The 21,116-nt window shown below is 40.4% G+C and overlaps 1 protein-coding gene across 1 annotated transcript in view; it reads right to left on the bottom strand.

Annotated features, from left to right (window-relative positions):
• Positions 1-21,116, bottom strand: part of LOC306867900 (cadherin EGF LAG seven-pass G-type receptor 2-like) — a gene marked incomplete at its 3' end in the record, with an annotated part of 59,707 nt that overhangs the window by 25,792 nt on the left and 12,799 nt on the right. The window contains exons 2-6 of the mRNA XM_079413845.1: positions 12,545-12,921; positions 11,091-11,382; positions 4,473-4,695; positions 1,015-1,130; positions 665-753 (exon numbers count right to left, since the gene is read on the bottom strand). Coding sequence (XP_079269971.1) covers positions 665-753; positions 1,015-1,130; positions 4,473-4,695; positions 11,091-11,382; positions 12,545-12,921 — 1,097 coding nt within the window. The remainder of the gene's footprint in view (positions 1-664; positions 754-1,014; positions 1,131-4,472; positions 4,696-11,090; positions 11,383-12,544; positions 12,922-21,116) is intronic.

Raw genomic sequence — 21,116 nt, 5'->3', positions numbered from 1 at the left:
ACTGACCCCGCTGCTGCAGGTCACACATGCTGTGAGTTTGAACGAGCCAATCAGTGCAGCACAGGGGCGGGGCCTGAGAGTCGCTTACTGGTCATAAAATAATGAGGTAAACCACACCCACTCCACAATCACTCACACTCTTATACACACAGACACACACACACACACACACACACACACAGACTCTCTCACACACAGACTCTCTCTCACACACACACACACACACACTCTCACACACACACAGATGTGATCTGATCTGATTATAAATGTCTGACTATATGTACATATATTAGATGAAGCCTTTGAAATAAACTGAAATAAATTAAGTACTACAATGACTTAAAAGCTAAATAAAAATAGCAATGATGAATCACATTCACTGACATCATGAACAAGCATTTACAAATGAAAGTGACGTCTCTGCTGTCCTCTGACCCCTGTGTGTGTGTGTGTGTGTGTGTGTTGACTGTCTTCTTAAAGGAGTCGAGCACAATGCATGAGGTCACACACACACACACACACACAAACACAAACTAATCTGTCCTACATTTCACTCACGCAACCCTGCGGCAGCAGATCAGTCACGAGACCCAGGAAGACCCTTCCTTTGAGACTCTGAAAGACACTTCCTGCGCGGCTGTGATGTCACATCCTGTGGACTCACCTTGTTGTAGTAGTGCACTTGTGCCGTGTGCCAACGGCCGTCACTCACTCCGCCGGCGATGAAGGGCGACACCATCGTCTTCGTCTCTCCTGCAGAGATCAACAGATCATGTGGTGAATTACACACACACACACACACACACACACACACACACACACGCTCATGAGCAGATTCTTAGTTCAACTGACACACATTAAGTACGAGCTTCTGGGTCATGTGACATCTGGGCCAATGGCGTCAGCTTCGTTATTTGAGCACTGTGACGAGTGAATCGGCTGATAATTCGCATTGAGCTTTTACTGCATTTGCTCACATGAATGGTTCTGATGTGCGTCGCTCGGTTCGTTTACCTGCGGAGAACGTGAGCTGGATCTGTTCGTTAACGATCTCCAGAGCGATGAAGTCGTGTTTCTGGTTGAAGCGTCCGTTATACAGCAGCAGACCGTCAGGCTCTCGAGTCGCAAACCTGCAGGAGAAAAAAACAGATTTACAGAGGATTACGAGCCCAGGAACGACAGGAGAGACTTATAATGATGAGTGTGTGTGTGTGTGTGTGTGTGTGGATACATCTTTAAGTCCATCATTCACATAAGCAGTCCAAACATGTCTGTGTGGATTAAACTCATGTTTCTGCTGCAGTAACATCAGTAGATTAAACACACACACTGCTAGGCTGTTCTCTGTGATCTTCTGCTCTCACTATCAGCACTAGAGATGGAGCTGAACAGCGCTAGCAAGCAGTCACTATCTGCTGTAGTGATGCAGAACTTCACAGGTATCCGTCTCACATTTATAAAGTTAAAGTAGGTCAGCGAGCAGCAGCAGGAGCGAACACTGCAGAACGACTCAAACAAACGCTCACAAAGCAGCAGGAAACAGACGAAAATAAAACACCTCGCTGTTATTATTACACTGCAGGTGAACATTTAACCTGAAAACACGGAGGAGGAGAAGCTCAAACAACACCAGACGCACTCCTCATCTGATCAAAGCATCTGATCAACAAATACAATGCAAATGTAATGACAGAAAAAACTAAATAATTTTTCATGTTTATTCATGTTTTGTGACAATTTTATTTAATTTATTTTATATGTCTGCCACCCCAATTAATACTAATGAAAAAAACAATAATATTTAATATATGTGTCTCTGCAGCACAAAAGCAGTCATCAGTAGCACAGGTATATTTGTAGCAATAGACAACAATACATTGTATGGATCAAAATTATACATTTCTCTTTTATGCCAAAAATCATTAGGATATTAAGATCATGTTCCATCAAGATATTTAGTAAATTTCCTAGCGTAAATATATCAAAACTTAATTTTTGATTAGTAATATGCATTGCTAAGAACTTCATTTGAACAACTTTAAAGGAGATTTTCTCAATATTTAGATTTTTTTGCTCCCTCAGATTCCAGATTTTCTAATAGTTGTATCTCAGACAAATATTGTCCTATCATAACAAACCATACATCAATGGAAAGATTATTTATTCAGATTCAGATGATGCATAAATCTCAATATTGAAAAATTGACACTTAAGACTGGTTTTGTGCTCCAAGGTCACATATGTGTGTGAATTGTGAATATTTATTATGTATATATAAATACACACACATACAATATATATGTTGGAAATATTTACATGTATTTACGTGTATATATTTATATTTATATAATTTATATTATATATAAATATAGCATACGTACCTATTAAGCTCACTAAAATCTACATTGAGACATTTTTAGTGCACAAGATATTGGTTTCAGTACAAAAATTTGTGTTAAAATAAAATATGAATCTCTCACACAAAAATATTTAATTTTATTTTAAATGACAAAAGCATTTCAATTAAGATATACATAATTAAATTCATAAAGTCTGGCTGTGTTTAATGGTGCATTTCTGTGTTCTTTAAGCACAGCCCTGTTCACATTAAACCCACGTCAGGTTTATTAACAATTCTTGGTTATAGTAAAATTTTTAAAGAATAATTGTAAAAATATATATTTTTGAAGGTGCAAAGTCAATCACAAAAACAGAAACGGCCATATTCTCTTAAGGCTGGAGTACACTGCATGATTTCTGCCCTGATTTCCCACAGATTTACAGTCTGGACAAACTGATGCTAGTCCACAGAATCCATAGCAAATCCATTAACTTCACTTAAAGTGACATCCATCAGTTAATATGTGAAGTCTGTTTCTGAAGTATTTACAGATGTTCAGTGTGGAAGAGAGCACACTGAGATCAATGGGAGCAGCAACAAATTTGAATAAAATTCATGTAATATTTTTTCAAATGACAGGATTTTTGCTAAATAAATAGTCTAGGTCATGTATTAAGTTCATACATATTTTAATATGAACAACTATTATTAACAATATCTATGAAATTCCACTTTTTCTTATTGATGTCTCACTGAAGCTGTGATTTTCACAGTATGGCACCCTTTAAGATCTCCTTATAATAATGTGAAATCTTTAAAGATTACAGCACTGTAAAACCACAGACCAGCAATAAACTGTAGATTTATAATATTATGGATGTAAAAGCACAAGCCAGTAATGCCTGTGCAGTAATATATTAGCGTAGCACACAATCGTATCCAGCTAGTCAGCTAACTGTGTTCTGGAGCATCTGTTGCTAAAATTATATTTCGGATCTAATGTAATTATTTCCCACATCCAAGATCCAGGTTGTGATATGCAAAAGTCTGAACATTAATCTCTTAATTTTACAATAGATAGTGAAACTTACCCAAAATAAAGGCTTAAACATCTAAACAACGCACATTTAAGGAGCTCCTCTTTTGGTGAAAGAGTCAGTATTTTTGAGCATTAATGCTCTGGTAATATAGCACCAAATATCACTTAAATCTTCAAATCTCAGAGCGAGTGTGTGATGTGCCGGTGTGTCTGTGGATGTTCCTGTGGTTTTGCCGTGGGGTTTAGTGCTGTTGACCTGGTTACTGAGGAGAATAATCACATCTCCAGAGACACACACACACACACACACCCTTCATTTCTCCTTCAGCATCTCCCCAACATCCTCCTTTATCTCCGGCACAGTTAATGGGGTCGTTTCACACATTTCATATCTTCCCCGAGCTCCTCTCATCATGTTCCTGGAGGTTTCATGCACCAAAAACAGCCATAATTGAGTTTCTCGTGATCACTTTACACCCTCTTTCTGATCTTAAAAGACCTTGAAGACGTCTATATGTAAATTATATCCCAGAACTTTTTTTTAGTTCTCCTGGTGTCCTACTTCCTCATGTTTGGTGTAAATGTGCATGATCACGCAAGTCCATTTTGGACATTTTCTGAGAGTTTTGAGTCCTGGAGACTCACAATATGACCCTTTAAACCTTTGGAAAAAACTTCCCTTGAAACACAAGAATCAGCGCCGAGCAACCCGCGCTAAAAAGCCCTCATCAGTCCTGAACGTCTCCGAGCAAAACACACAGTCTCTACACACACTAAACAGATTACTGACAGAGCATTCATCAGCAAACAAGCGCGAGAGAAAGAGAGAAAGAAAAGAGCAAAGCCGAGACAGAGGAGCATCCGGACAGTGCATCTGTTTTCCCATTCACAGATCAACACGACCTCACTGGGTATAAACATATTTGCCACAAATAGTGCTGGATAATGTTATATAACTCTCTGAGACGAGCAGATAAAAGCTCCAGAGACACTGAGCAAACATCCAGAAGAAGGAGCTTCATTAAGCGTTATTGACTCGCTGACTAACGAACAAACACGGCTGACGGCTTCATCTCAGTGACAAATACTCACGACAGCGAGAGCGTGAAGTGGAAGCGCTGCCGGAGACCCTTGAAGGTGATGAAGGTCTGCGGAGGGAAGTTCCTGGAGCTCATGTGGCAGAAGGGCTTCTCGAAGCCTCCGGGTGGACACTCGCACCTGAAGCCGCCCACCAGCAGATTGAGACACGTCCCGCCGTTCTTACACACGCCCTCAGCACAGCGGCCCGAGCGCGACGAGATCTCGCAGCGCTCACCTGGAAAGAGAAAAGAGGAACAGAGTTCATTGGTTTAGTTTGAACACAGAGACACACTTTATTGCTCAGACTTTGCTCTTTTACATCGCCCTTCATAGAGGTCTCAGTTATGTTTCATTGAAGTATCAACTGTGTCAGATGTTTCTCCTAAAACAGGCCCAAATGAAGCACTAGTCATCATCCAGTTTAGAAGTGTTTGAGATCTCTGACTTATGATCGAGACTTTGGGATCTTGAGTAAATCTGAGCACAGTTTGAGACATAGTTGAGATCTCTTCTGAAACTCTAGAGGAGACACGAGTGAGATTACGTTTCTCAGGAGAAACATACGAGAAGCCAGAGACTTTCCAAATATTGATTTCATCTAGCGGAGAAACAATCAAGACATTAAAGGCATCTCGTTTGAGAGTTAGCACAGCAGCTGGGCAATGTTTCATTGTATCAAGTTTGTCTCAGATGTTTTTCTTTGTCTCAGAGAAACTTCAAGATGCTTCAGCAAAAATCTAAATTTGATCTCCATTTAATCAAATTATTGTTTAGGAGAAACAACTGAGATACTAAAATGATTTCATTTCTGATTTTTGTTTCCTCTGGAGATAAATGTTAATGTTTAAATGATCTTGATGATCTTTTTCCTCGGGAGAAACATCAAGATGATTAAGCAAATGTCTCAATTTGATCTCAATTTTATTTCATTACTGTTGAGGAGAAACAACTCGCATATAAATGAAATTTCACTCATCCCTGTTGAAAAAAGCAGAATATGCTGGTTAGGTATGTTTTGAAGCAGGACTGCTTGTTTGAGCTGGTTTAAGCTGTTTTTAGCTGGTCATGAGCTGGTTTGAGCTGGTTTAAGTTGGTTTTTAGCTGGTCATGAGCTGGTTTTAGCTGGTTATGAGCTGGTTTAAGCTGGTTTTAGCTGGTCATGAGCTGGTTTAACCTGGTTCTTAGATGGACATGAGCTGGTTTGAGCTGGTTTAAGTTGGTTTTTAGTTGGTCGTGAGCTGGTTTTAGCTGGTCATGTGCTGGTCTGAGCTGGTTTAAGTTGGTTTTTAGCTGGTCATGAGCTGGTTTTAGCTGGTTCTTAGATGGACATGAGCTGGTTTGAGCTGGTTTAAGCTGGTTCTTAGTTGGTCGTGAGCTGGTTTTAGCTGGTCATGTGCTGGTTTGAGCTGGTTTAAGTTGGTTTTTAGTTGGTCGTGAGCTGGTTTTAGCTGGTCATGTGCTGGTCTGAGCTGGTTTAAGTTGGTTTTTAGCTGGTCATGAGCTGGTTTTAGCTGGTTCTTAGATGGACATGAGCTGGTTTGAGCTGGTTTAAGCTGGTTCTTAGTTGGTCGTGAGCTGGTTTTAGCTGGTCATGTGCTGGTTTGAGCTGGTTTAAGTTGGTTTTTAGCTGGTCATGAGCTGGTTTTAGCTGGTCATGTGCTGGTCTGAGCTGGTTTAAGTTGGTTTTTAGCTGGTCATGAGCTGGTTTTTAGCTGGTCATGAGCTGGTTTAAGCTGGTCATGTGCTGGTCCTGAGCAGAAGCTAGTTGCTTAGGACCAGCTTAGAACATGACCAGCTTAAACCAGCATATGCTGTTTTTGTTCAACAGGGATAAGATCTCATAATGAAATTAAATTCATTAACCATCAATATACACTAGAGCAACATTTTCAATCTGATCTCCATTTCATCTCATTGCTCTTGAGAAACAAGTGAGATATTAAAGAGATCTCATTTGTGATTTTTCTGTCCTGTGGTGATCAGTATCACTGTTTTAAGTTTAAGTTTACATACAACAATACACTTATTCAATAACCCTTCACAAACAAAATGGACAAAAATGACATTAATTTAGTTTGTTTCCAATGAGAAACATCAAGATGCTTCAACAAAGTTCTCAGTTTGATCTCTATTTCATCTCATTACTGAGATTAAGAGATTTCACTTCTGAGTTTTCTTTCTTATGGTTGGAGATAACAAAACAGACATATAGTGAAGACGGAGGAAGATGAGCGTGAGGAAGACTGTGTGTGTGTGTGTGTGTGTGAAGACAAAGGCGACACTGTTCGACACACAAAAGAGGATTGGTCACGCTCATCATAACGGAAACATTTGTGTGCGTGCCAGTCGCTCCATCTTCCTGTTTACACACACATTCCCTGGGTTTGCGGCCGCTTCGGCGCGTGATCAAATATTAATGCGGTGTGTGTTGGATTCTCTCAGAAGGTCTTTGATGGGAAACGAGGTCAGAGCTTTAAATACGGGCTCCACATCAAAGAGCTCATCCATATTCATACACACACACACTCAACATGATCCTCCGAGAAGTTCAGCGTGAACCCGACAAAACTCAAGCAACCAACAACTGCAGTCAGTTCAGGGTCAGCCTCGTTAAACTCTCGTTTACAGCCATTATCAACTGACTAATGACGTGACGCTCATGTTTAAGCTCCTTGTTCAATTCCAAGGGCAACGACGAGAAACCGGTGTCTGTCAAATGATAGTACGTCTCTGGAGAAGAAGTTTACTACCTTACAAACTACTAAGAAATGGTAGCTAGTTATCTTATTTATATTTCATTAAACATTGTGTTAACATATAAATTGAACTAAATACAGTATAAAATACAAAACAGTTTTTATGACTGAATCAAAACACATTTTGACTCATGACCAAATGTTCACACTGGTGTTACACTGGGTTCATTGTTGAGCAATGATTCAAATCAATCCTATTAACGAATCTGGAGTCAGGGTCATTCTATGGGTGTGTGACTACACTGCAAAATATTATTTTCTTACTTGGATATTTATACTAGAAAACAAGACAAAAATACTAAGTAAGAAAATAATTTTTTGCAGCATAATAAAACTAATCTAACTGAACTGAACACATTAAACAGTAGTATTCAGTGTCAAAATTAATAACATCACTGGTGAATCATTCACATTAAGACTAATTTGACTAAACGTTCATTGCAAAACACATACAAGGTCCACTGTTGAGCTATGATTCAAATGAATCATTTCAAATTGTTTGTTTGAAGTGATTCACTACAATGAATTGTCAGGAATGGATTGTGTGATTATTGTCTCACTTACTCGTGGTGGTCATAATTCAGCCCTACTTACGGAATAAAATACATTATCACTGCTGATTGTGATTCAAGAGCTGTTCATCGTCACATCAGTTCAGTGTGTTCAGCGTCTGCTAAGATCACATCAATTATTAACACGGCTTTTACTCCGCCTGTCTCTCTCTCTCTCTCCAGCAGCAGTATGAATCATTCATCTTATCAAAATGAACAGATCTCATGAGAGATGAGATGAGATGAGTCACAAACATGTTAAATAACACTCATGTTCAACACACACTCACACACACACACACACACACACACACACACACACACACACACGCAGAGGAGGAGCAGCTGGCAGGACAGCAGGAGCCAGAAACAGACCGAACCAGAGCGAGAGAGACAGTTCATAGTGCTTTTAATACACTCCAGTTCTCTACAAACACACGCTGAAGCTCCCACACACCTGTACACCTACACAACACTCTTATGTGAAGCGGCCCACACACACACACACACACAGAATGCAGATCTTATGTAATGATTACATATGGGCTGCATGTTAAACGGGCTGTACAACACACTTCATCTATTATATTACATTCAGAGCGAATCACAGATGACTTCTGTGAACTGCATTCGTAAGACGATTGCCAGAAGACAAACATGTTCTGTCACAAATCTCCCCTGCTACATCAGATCAGAGATGATTCAAATCACAGAACCACCTCTGATCTCTGACTGGAGAGCATTTTAAAGCACCACAGCTCTCATCATCTTATTTACATTTACAGCTATTCATTTAGCAGACACTTTTACCCAAAGTGACTCACAAACGAGGAACATCACAAATCATTTATCACAGGAGCTAACAAGCTATGCAGTGTGCTCAGCTCTGCTCATCACATCTCATTTGATCTTTTATTTCTGATCATCACGTCTAAGTTTTTAACATTGCATCTTTAATCATGTCATGCAATCTTGCTTCATGCTATCCCTGATCATAACCTCTCATCACACAAATCTCATCTTTTCTCACTTCATTAAGTCTTACCTCATCACATCTCATCTCTCATAACATCTCAATTCTGTTTATCACCGCTCACTTCTCACAATCACATTTTACTTTTGGTTAACCTACTTCATGTCAAGTCAGTATGCCTCATCATCTCATCCGTGACCATAACATTTAATCCAATTATCACATTCCATTTCTGATTGTAACATCTCATCTCTGACCATCAGATTGCATCTGATCATCACAACTCATCTCAGATCACATCTCATGTGATTATCACATCCCATCTCTGATCATATCTGATTAGCATTTTTCATCTCTGATTGTAACATCTCATCTCTGACCATCACATTGCATTTGATTATCACATCTCGTCCCTAATCAGATCTCATCTCTCATATCTCATTTTACCTCATAACATCTTAAATCATCACATTTCATCCGATTATCACATCTCATCCCTCATCAATAATTTCCTAATCCATTTGATCAAATCATCTAATCACACCTGATTATCACATCTAATCCCTGATCATATCTCAGATAATCTTATTTTACCTCATAATAATGTCTTATGACAATAACATCACGTCATCTGATTGTAACATCACTTCTCTGACCATTACATCATCATATCTCATCTCTGATCATCTCATTTTACCTCATAACATCACATTTCATCTTATTTTCACATTTTAGCCCTCATCAATAACATCTCATTTCGGATCATCTTATTTTTTCCTAATAATATTTTACCTAATCCATTTGCTCTGAAAATCATAACACTGTAATATCGTAACATCTCATCTCTGACCATCACACTGCATCTGATTATCACATCTCACCTCTGATCATAACATCTCAGATAATCAAATTATATATATATTTACACAGTTCATAACCTCATCACATCTTATCTCTGACTGTCACATTTCTCCTCTCATCTCTGAAGATCTCACTGTCACATCATCTCGTGTCATCTATTATTCTCTGTGATTAGCGAGTGTTTTGGCAGGCACAAACCCTCAGACGGGTCGTGAGCTGAACCCAGCTCTGAGAGAAACTGTACCGTCTGAATACATGACTAGAATCTAAAGCCATTCCTCTTCATAATGTTCTGAGCACCAGAGCAATCAAAACACACCTGCAGGGGCTTCTCACGCAGAGACAGAGGTCACAACCTTCACAAAATACTTCATAAACCTTACTCCTCATAAACTCTTTATACTGCTCTTATGAGAACAGCGTGAATATTTCATCGGTGTGAGTTTCAGAATATGATAGCGGGATGTGGGCGTGTTTGTGTGAGCAGGCTCCGCCCCTCTGTTCGATCAGAATGTGAGCGAGTGATGTGTGGAGGCTCCACCTCTCTGTGAGAGAGCGATGTGTGGAGGCTCCACCTCTCTGTGAGAGAGCGACGTGTGGAGGCTCCACCTCTCTGTGAGAGAGCGACGTGTGGAGGCTCCACCTCTCTGTGAGAGAGCGGCGTGTGGAGGCTCCGCCCCTCTGTTCGATCAGAATGTGAGAGAGCGACGTGAGGAGGCTCCGCCCCTCTGTTCGATCAGAATGTGAGTGAGTGACGTGTGGAGGCTCCACCCCTCTGTGAGAGAGCGACGTGTGGAGGCTCCGCCCCTCTGTTCGATCAGAATGTGAGAGAGTGACGTGTGGAGGCTCCGCCCCTCTGTGAGAGAGCGACGTGTGGAGGCTCCGCCCCTCTGTTCGATCAGAATGTGAGTGAGTGATGTGTGGAGGCTCCACCTCTCTATGAGAGAGCAACGTGTGGAGGCTTCGCCCCTCTGTTCGATCAGAATGTGAGTGAGTGATGTGTGGAGGCTCCACCTCTCTATGAGAGAGCAACGTGTGGAGGCTCCGCCCCTCTGTTCGATCAGAATGTGAGAGAGCGACGTGTGGAGGCTCCGCCCCTCTGTGAGAGAGCGACGTGTGGAGGCTCCGCCCCTCTGTTCGATCAGAATGTGAGAGAGTGACGTGTGGAGGCTCCGCCCCTCTGTGAGAGAGCGACGTGTGGAGGCTCCGCCCCTCTGTTCGATCAGAATGTGAGAGAGTGACGTGTGGAGGCTCCGCCCCTCTGTGAGAGAGCGACGTGTGGAGGCTTCGCCCCTCTGTTCGATCAGAATGTGAGAGAGCAATGTTAGGAGGCTCCGCCCCTCTGTTCGATCAGAATGTGAGACAGTGACGTTTGGAGACTCCGCCCCTCTGTTCGATCAGAATGTGAGAGAGCAACGTTTGGAGGCTCCACCCCTCTGTTCGATCAGAATGTGAGAGAGTGATGTGTGGAGGCTCCGCCACTTCTCACCTGTGTAGTCGTGGAGACACTGGCAGGTGAAGCCGCCCTCGTGGCTGCGGCAGATGCCGTGAGCGCCGCAGGGTTTGGAGTAGCACAGGTCAATCTCCGTCTCGCAGTAGTCGCCCGTGAAGCCAAGTGGACAGCGGCAGCGCAGCCCTGCGATCGGGTGGATGGGCCGGAACAGGATGGTGTCTGACGCCACGAACGGCGCCAGGCTGTCGAATTTCAGAACGGAAACGCACTTCATGTAGTTCTCGCACGGCTCACGCAGGCAGATGTTGTCATCGAACGGGAGCACCTCCTGCGAAACAAACCAAATTAGGGGTGTAACGGTACACAAACATGATGGTTCGGTACGTACCTCGGTTTTGACGTCACGGTATGGTTTCGGTACAGCAGGAGGAAAAAAATTACATAAATTGCTTCTTTTTTTAATTAAACAATGGTTTACTGAACAAATTGCTTGTTCTTTAAATAAATGGAATTGTAATAAAAAAATATTGTAGGGATAAAAATCTACCTCAGCTTCTCCTCTGAACTATAGGGAGCCATTTTACATTACTATAAGGTTACAGTTAACAACAGAGCCCAAACTTAAATTCAATGACTATTTTCTGGTTTTCTGCGGTCTTGTTGTTATACGCTAGGGGGCGCTATTACACATCTCAAGAATGGCACTAGAAATCATCAACACTAACCACATATAAATGAAAACTGTCTAATGTTATAGAGTGAGGTGTGGATCCAGAAAGTGTTAAAGGCCTGTGAAGCTTTGGGAGACTGATGGAAGACATCTACTGCATCTTTGCTTTGATAATATTACTGAATATGATCCAGATGTATTTGATAAAAATGCGATTTTCTCAGCTTTTTGCTCAAAATGTTGCTTTTTTATGAAACCTACCTACATTCAAGTGTTGATAAAAACAATGCTTGAAGCTAGAATAAAACTAATTTTGTTTGTTTGAAATTAGAGGGTTGATCTTTATTTTGATGTTTTGCATGTTCAGATATTCATACAACAAAATATTCTGGGGCCATGATGAAATTTGAGTGAAAATCAGCAAAAACACTGGCGGTGGCTGGCAACACTTCACACTTAAATTTTTAAAACAAATTGTATGCAAACATGTTTTTAAATTAACTTCTAAATTATACAGATAGTATAGTGGCTGTCATAACTTGTTTCATAACAGATTTATTTAAACATGCATTAAACAATTAAGGCATCACTAACAGGTTAAGTCAAATGTAATGAGTATATAGTATATATTATATTTCGCGAAATGCTCTTCTCAAGACTTCATTTCTCTAGCAAATAACGAGCTGTAGACACTGATGACTTGCCTGAGGTAAATTAAATGCTGTTTTAATGATGTCTTTCCGCGGTTGAAACACTGATTACCCACTGTGAGGAGTGAGATGTTCATTCTGTATATAAAACTAGTAGTATGCCACCATACCTGCGAGGAGATCTGTGCCAGCAGGCTGCGGTTCAGATACAGCCGCTCCTGGAGCTCCTCGGACCCCAAGAACTCCACCTGACCTCCGCCGCTGACCCCGTGACCCCGTGACCCCTCGCCCGGGGCCGCCACCGACAGGCTGACGTTCAGGATGCCGGCACTGACGTCCGTGTCGTCCTGGATGTTGAAGACCACCACATCCTCGCGGGACGCTGAGAGCACGCGGGCCACGCCCTCCAGGAACTGAGCCAATAGGAGCGAGAGGAAGCGCTCCTGCGACGTGTCGGCCAATCGCAGCGTGATGCTGTTGGAGAGCATCTCGTCCGTGATGATGGTGACCTGCAGCAGACACTGAGCCGACACCGAGTGAACGCCATCTACAGGGACACAGAGGAACGAACAATCAGCGGATCTTCAGAACCGAAAACAGCAACGGTACTAACTTGAAGGAAAAGTCACAGAAAGAATATATTTCTTACAATTAATTGGATTATTGTGATGGTTCACTTAAATGAATCGGTTCAGTTGTATGGTTCACTTAAGCGAATCAGTTCTTTTGCATGTTTCACGTAAATAAATCAATGGATGAATTGTTTTTTTGGGATAGTTCACTTATGTGAATCATTTCATTTAAATGGCCCACTTAAATGATTTGGCTCATTTGGATGATTCATTTAAGTGAATCAGTTCTTTTGCATGTTTCACTTAAATCAATTAATTTGAATGGATGAATTGGTTCTTTGGGATCTTTGGTTCATATCTGAATCAGTTCATTTAGATGATTTACCAAAATAACTTGTTCAATTGCATGGTTCACTTAAGTTTTTTGAGTGAATCTTCCAAATGAATGGGTTCTTTTAAGTGAACTGTCCAAATGAATAAATTCATTTAAAGTGAACCATTCAAATGAATGAATCCATTTAAGTAAATCGTCCACACAAACAGATTTTAGTGAATAGTCCAAATGAACAGATTCATTCCAGTGAAAATCCAACTAAAACTGATTCATGTGAATCATCCAAATTAATTCATTTATTTGAGTGAACCATCCAAATAAAGGGATTCATTAAAGTGAACAATTCAAATGAACTGATTCATTTAAGTGAACGGAGCTAAATTAGCCAATTCATTTAAGTGAACCATCCACATAAATCCATTAATATGGATTATCCACTTAATTAATGGATGGTTCACTTAAATGAATGTTTATTTAAACGGTTGACTTAAATTGGCTAATTTAGATGATTAACTTAAATGAATCCATTTATTTGGACAAAAAGAATTGGTTCATAAACAATTTACGGATTCAGTCATTGTTTGCTACTTTTTGTTAGTAGTTCAGGTTAGTTTGACTGTACTGTAACTCATTTAAAAGCTGAATATCTTGTAGTTTGACTGAGCACTAAGTTTGACAGTAACTTCTGATCACGGTTTCCTCCAGCCCAGTCTAGCTGTGATCGCTAATTGACCGAAAACAATCCAATCCACCAGGATGCAAATAAACGGCATTAATCCTGCGCTCCGAGCGCCTGCCAATAAACATCTGATCCGGGTCCAGGACAGCAGTCCAAACACAGAGAGAGGAATGCTGGGAACCGTTTACAACACAAACAGAATACCCTCAATCCAATCAACTCATACTAACCAACGCAAACAAACAAACACGTTCATCAGACGCAAATTAGGCAGATTAATGCATGCGTTCTTCAAACCAGAGACACCAAACACATTCAGACGGCAGCATATTCATGACAGTATTTCAGTTTAACTTGATAAAGTTGATATATTTAGACTTCTTTTACCTCAACATCAGATCAGTGTTATTTTAGTATGATTTTTAATATATGTGTCCCTGCAGCACAAAAGCAGTCATCAGTAGCACAGGTATATCTGTAGCAATAGCAGGGCTGCCACTAACGACTATTTTTATTATCGACTCATTTTTTTCCAGATTAATTTATTAATCTAACCGATTAATTTCCCGCAAAAACAACAATTTTACTTAAAAATATTTTATTAAACCAAATGAAATCCAAATTTCTATGAAATCCTTTTTTAAAGCAAAAGTGAAGTGCAACAGAGAGCAAGAAGCAGGTGTCCATCTCAGTCCAGATCACTGAATCAGTTCAGTATTATAGTGTGAGAATGACATCATATCCACCTGTTCTAGTCTCATAATAATAACATCATCATCAAAATCAGTTCAGTATTATAGTGTGAGAATGACATCATATCCACCTGTTCTAGTCTAATAATAATAACATCATCATCAAACAAACACTTTTTAAAGGAGTATTTACCAGAATTCATTTAGGTGAAAAATGTAAATGTGCAGTATTTCTGAAAAAAAACTTTTTAAAAATATAAAATCAATTAATTGGAGATGCTTTTTATTATTCAAATTTAATGGAACAATTAAAATGGAATCCAGAAAATAATGGAAAACAGAATTTGGTAAAGATAAAACTGTAAAACTCAATTAATTAGACAGGCTTTTTGATTAATACAATTAAAAAAAAACTGAATTTGGAAATAAAACAGATTTCATAGGGCCCTACAATTATAATATTTTTTGTGGTAATAAAAATGGATTTATGTGAACAATAGCTTTTAAAAATGACTTAAAGTACATATATAATAGCAATGATACAATAATAATTAGTTCAAATAAAGTATCAAAAGCAAGAGATCATATGGTTTTATTGTATTATAAACAATAGAGCTAATGTAGATTATGCATCACAACAAAGCCCTGCAGGAGCGCCGACGGCCACATTACTGTTTAATATTGACCAAGCACCATTTAATTCAAATGTCCACTTAATCTTTCATATTTGTCCATTTCTTTAGGACAGAAATGCTACAGTCGCTGTAATTAAATGAATATGTGGACATCTATCTGTGTAACTCAGAGTGAGGGGTGGAGCTTTTATTTTGAAATCGCGATTATCCTGTGTTTGTGTAGATTTATAAATGATTTACCTTAGAAATCTGATGAATTGGCGCACGTTGCGTTCCCAGATGAAGGTTATAATAAACACAAACTCTCAACAGCATGCAGAGATGAGTTTGAGACGCTCCTCATGTAAATGATAACAGTTTCTGTGGAGCTGCTGTGAGACGCACGAGCTTAACTACACGCATGAAATAATTAAAGACCATATACTGTATTAGAACTGCATCGCATATAACTATTTAATTAAATCATGACGTTTGTGTTTGTGAATTCACAATTCTGCTTAATTATGATTTTTAAATGGGTTTAGTCGACGCGAGCAAAATGAAGTCGACGATTTTTAAAAATCCACTAGTCGACTAAAATCGACGAATCGCGACAGCCTTAAGCAATAGCCAACAATACATTGTATGGATCAAAATTATCAATTTTTCTTTTATGACAAAAATCATTAGGATATTAAGATCATGTTCCATGAAGATATTTAGTAAATTTCCAACCGTAAATATATCAAAACTTAATTTTTGATTAGTAATATGCATTGCTAAGAACTTCATTTGAACAACTTTAAAGGAGATTTTCTCAATATTTAGATTTTTTTGCTCCCTCAGATTCCAGATTTTCTAATAGTTGCATCTCAGCCAAATATTGTCCTATCATAACAAACCATACATCAATGGAAATATTATTCAGCTTCAGATGATGTATAAATCTCAATTACCCTTATGACTGGTTTTGTGCTCCAGGGTCACATATTAAAGTATTTTTAATTAGCTTTAATTTTTATATTTTCAGAATCAGAATCAGAAAGAGCTTTATTGCGTTTGCACACACAAGGAATTTGTCTTGGTGTTAGGAGCTTCCAGTACAGAAAGTACAAACATAGTGCAGACAACATATAATTAAGGTGATAAAGAACACTAATGAAGAGAATAGACAATAATTAAAAATAAAAAAAAGAGACATGGCCATAGACAGAACTGTGAATGTGCATGTGTCCTATGTACAGATGAAGGTTTGATGAGTTATTTACAGATGTACAGTACCGGGGTGTGTTATGTGTTGTTCAGGTGGGATACGGCCTGGGGGAAAAACTGTTCTTGTGTCTGGCTGTTCTGGTGCTCAGTGATCTGTAGCGCCGGCCAGAGGGCAACAGTACAAAGAGAGAGTGAGCTGGGTGTGAGGGGTCCAGAGTGACTTTCTTAGCCCTTTTCCTCACTCTGGAGGTGTAAAGCTCTTGGAGGCTGGGCAGAGGGGCACCGATAATCCTCTCATACCCCTTTTCCACCAAAGCAGTTCCAGGTGCTAGTTCAGAGCCAGTGCTATAGCCGGTTCCTAGTTAGTTCGACTGGCGAGCCCTTTAAGAACCGGTTGCTTTTCCACAGGCTAGAGAGCAAATACAGAGCCAGGTCTTACGTCACTGAATACGTTTCATGTTTCGGATCACTAGTGCGGCACAACAAGCCTCTGTATAAAGCATCAGCGCCACGCAGATCGCTCGCTCGGCACACAACACACTAAAGCACCGCGAGAGCGCTCCAAAAGCATAAAGAGCCGTCTGCTTTCCAGTCGCTCCCGCAGCACCCCGATATGCCTCGCACCAACCCGGACAAGCCTAAACAAACTATCAGCAATGGCGGACGTTGCGTTGCTATTGATGTTCATGGCTTTGCAAACCTACATAGGCATCCAAACACGGCGAATCAAACGTGTTAGCGTTTAGCTGCTATTTTAAATATGGCGGTCCAAGTTTCTGTTCGTCTTGTTGGTCACGGTAACCCCAGCCCCTGACGCAAGCGGTTCTTTCTTCTAGCCCAGCAATGTTGTGGTGCTACTTACGAACCACTTTTCCTGGTTCGGAGCTGGTGCTTTGGGTGTCGAAAAACAGAAAACCGGTTTGAAACAAGGCTCTGGCTCCGAACCAGCACTGGAACTGCCTTGGTGGAAAAGGGGTATCAGCAGTCAGCAGTCCTAACTGTCCGTTGCAGTCTTCTGATGTCTGTTTTGGTAGCTGAACCAAACCAAACAGTTATAGAAGAACACAGGACAGACTCGATGATTGCAGAGTAGAACTGTTTCAGCAGCTCCTGAGGCAGGTTGAACTTCCTTAGCTGGCGGAGGAAATACAGCCTCTGCTGGGCCTTTTTCGCAATAGAGTCAATGTGATTGTCCCACTTCAGGTCCTGAGAGATGGTGGTACCCAGGAATCTGAATGACTCTACTGAAGTCACAGTGCTGTTCATGATGGTGAGTGGGGGGAGAGCAGGGGGGTTTCTCCTGAAGTCCACTATCATCTCCACAATTTTGAGTGTGTTCAGCTCCAAGTTGTTAAGACTGCACCAGACAGCCAGCTCCTTAACCTCCTGTCTGTAAGCAGACTCATCACCGTCCTGGATGAGGCCTATGACTGTAGTGTCGTCCGCAAACTTCAGGAGCTTGACAGAGGGGTCCTTTGATGTGCAGTCATTCGTGTAGAGGGAGAAGAGCAGTGGGGAGAGAACACAACCCTGAGGGGTGCCAGTGCTGATGGTGAGAGTCCTGGATGTGAGTTTGCCCAGCCTCACTAGCTGCTGCCTGTCTGTCAGGAAGCTGGTGATCCACTGACAGATGGAGGAGGGCACAGAGAGCTGTCTCAGTTTGTCTAAGAGAAGGTCAGGTATGATGGTATTGAAGGCCCAGCTGAAGTCCACAAATAAGATCCTTGCATAATTCCCAGGTTTGTCGAGGTGTTGGAGGATGTAATGCAGTCCCATATTGACAGCGTCATCCACAGACCTGTTTGCTCTGTAGGCAAACTGAAGAGGATCCAGCAAGGGTCTAGTGATGTCCTTCAGGTAGGCCAGGACCAGTCTCTCAAATGACTTCATGACCTCAGACGTGAGTGCGACAGGTCTGTAGTCATTAAGTCCAGTGATTTTGGGCTTTTTGGGGACGGGAATGATGGTGGAGCGTTTGAAGCAGCAGGGAACTTCGCACAGCTCCAGAGATCTGTTGAAGATTTGTGTAAAGATGGGGGCCAATTGGTCAGCACAGGCAGGTGAAATACCGTCTGGTCCTGAAGCTTTCCTAGATTTCTGTTCTCTGAAGACCCGGTTCACATCCTCTACACAGACTTTAAACGCAGGTAGAATGGTGGGGGAGGGAGTAAGGGGGGTTGCATGTCCAGAATGTCCTGGTGGGGATGCATATATCCTCACAGAAACTGAAATATGATATTACAGTCTCTGTGAGCTCGTCCAGATCGGTGGCAGCAGCTTCAAAAACAGTCCAATCAGTGAGGTCAAAACAAGCTTTTAAATCTTGCTTCATTAGTCCATCTTTTAACAGTTATTAATACAGGTTTAGAAGATTTAAGTTTTTGCCTATAGGTCGGTATGAGATGAACCAAACAGTGACCAGAGCTGCCGTGGGACAGAGTGATATGCATCTTTAATTATTGTGTAACAATGATCCAATATATTACTGTCTCTGGTGGGACATGTAACGTGCTGTCTGTATTTTGGCAGTTTGCGGGAGATATTTGCTTTATTAAAATCTCCAAGAATGATTAAAAAAGAGTCCGGGTACCTTTGCTCTGTTTCAGATATTTGTTCGGCCAGCTGTTGCATCGCGGCGCTCACGCACGCGTCCGGAGGCACGTACACATTCACGAGAATGAAGGAGGAAAACTCCCGGGATGAATAGAACGGCTTACAGTTTATGAAGAAGGCCTCCAAATTAGGAGAACACATCTTCTTCAGAGTTGTTACATCTGAACACCAACCTTCATTTATGTAGAAACATAGTCCACCACCTCTCGTTTTCCCCGTTAGCTCCGTGATGCGATCTGATCTGAACAGCTGATATCCCGGCAAATGAAGCCGGTATGGTTATCCGGGATGTTTTCACTCAGCCAGGTTTCAGTGAAGCACAATGCAGCAGAGTTTGAAAAGTCCTTATTTGTGTGGGTGAGAAGTAGTTCATCCATTTTGTTAGGAAGGGATCGGAGATTCGCTAGATGAATGCTTGGGAGCGCAGTTCGGAAGCCGCGTTCGTGGAGCTTAACCAGCACACTTCCCCCTTTTCCGTCTGAGCGCGCGTTTGACTACCGCTGCCCCTCCGACCAAAACATCCAACAAAGCGTCTGAATAATCAAAAACCGGAACAAAATTGTCCGTAGTGTGTTACCTTATGTCCAGTAGTTCGTCTCTGGTAAAACTGACAGTAAGAGAATGACTAAACACAGAACAAACAAACAAAAACATTAAAAGAACGGCAGCGTTCCACACCACAGCAGCCATCCGCGGCGCCATCTCAAAAAGATATCACTTCTCATTTTAAATTTAGCTTTAGTAATTTTGCTTTAAAAAAAACTATTTGTTGTTTTACAAATTTTGTGGTTTATTTTAATATTTCTATTTGGCTTTAAATTATTTTTTACTTAACTTCTAGTTTTAGTGATTTTAGTTAAAGATATTTAATTTCATTTAAGTACCAAGGCAACATTTCTAACTTAGAATTAATTCATTTCTAACTATGTTTTTAAAGTTTTCTAGGTTTTACTCTAATATTCATGTTTTTCTTTCAGTTAATGAAAATGATTTTTAGTTTTAGGTAACAATAGCAACACTGGCAAAACTAAATTGATACAAAAAAACAACAACAAATAAATGAAATTAAATTAGTATATTTAAATATATGTAAATAATAGTCAATAACAAACCGGAAAATTTGACCTTTATTTTATTTATATTTTTTACGTAATCACAGATTTCTGTGTATTTTGATCATGTATTTAGTTAATTTGGTATCTTATGGTTCAACAGTTCAGCAATGACCCGTAAACAAGTCTGGAGACTCGAGACCCTTTCAAGCTTTTAATTGACTGATTTGAATAAAACAAACTCAAAGACAGACTCTTGACAAGCTTGTCATGCTAATAACAGCCTGTCAGAGCAACAAACCCAATCCCAGTCACACGCCTCAAATCAAAAACTGAGCGAAACCAACAGATGAAGATAAGAAAGCAGCTTTGTTTTTAGTGCACAATAATGGAGAGTCACTCTTTTACATCCAATACAACAAGCCTGAGAAATGAGGCCAACGGAGCGACTTGAGTTTACAACATTAACCTACATACAAACACGCAAGACACATGAACATCTGACATACAACACACACACACACACACACACACTAAACCACCATCACTCCCACTGTTCATTTTAATCAGCTGGCTTATTTGGACTTTCACTTAAATTAATTCGTTCATTTGGACTGCTCACTTATAATGAATCTGACTGTTAATTTTGATGGTTCACTTACGTGAATCGGTTCATTTGCATGGTGCATTTAAGTTTGGTTCATTTAAATCACTTGGTTAATTCGTACAGTCCACTTAAATTGATCAAGCGTGCTTGTAACGATGCTTTTGAGAAACACACCCCTGTTCGGGTGGTTCACTTTAATGATTTGGTTTCTTTAGACATTTCCCTTAAATGAATCCATTCACTTGGAATGTTCGCTTATAATGAATCAGTTCATTCTGTTGGTTCACTTAAGTGAATTGGTTCATTTGCATGGTTCACTTAAATTAATGGGTTAATTTGTACAGTTCACTTAAACTGATCAAGAGTG

Source organism: Barbus barbus (assembly GCF_936440315.1).
Source record: "Barbus barbus genome assembly, chromosome: 49".
NCBI lineage: Eukaryota > Metazoa > Chordata > Actinopteri > Cypriniformes > Cyprinidae > Barbus > Barbus barbus.
This window is presented reverse-complemented; position numbering and strand designations above follow the sequence as displayed.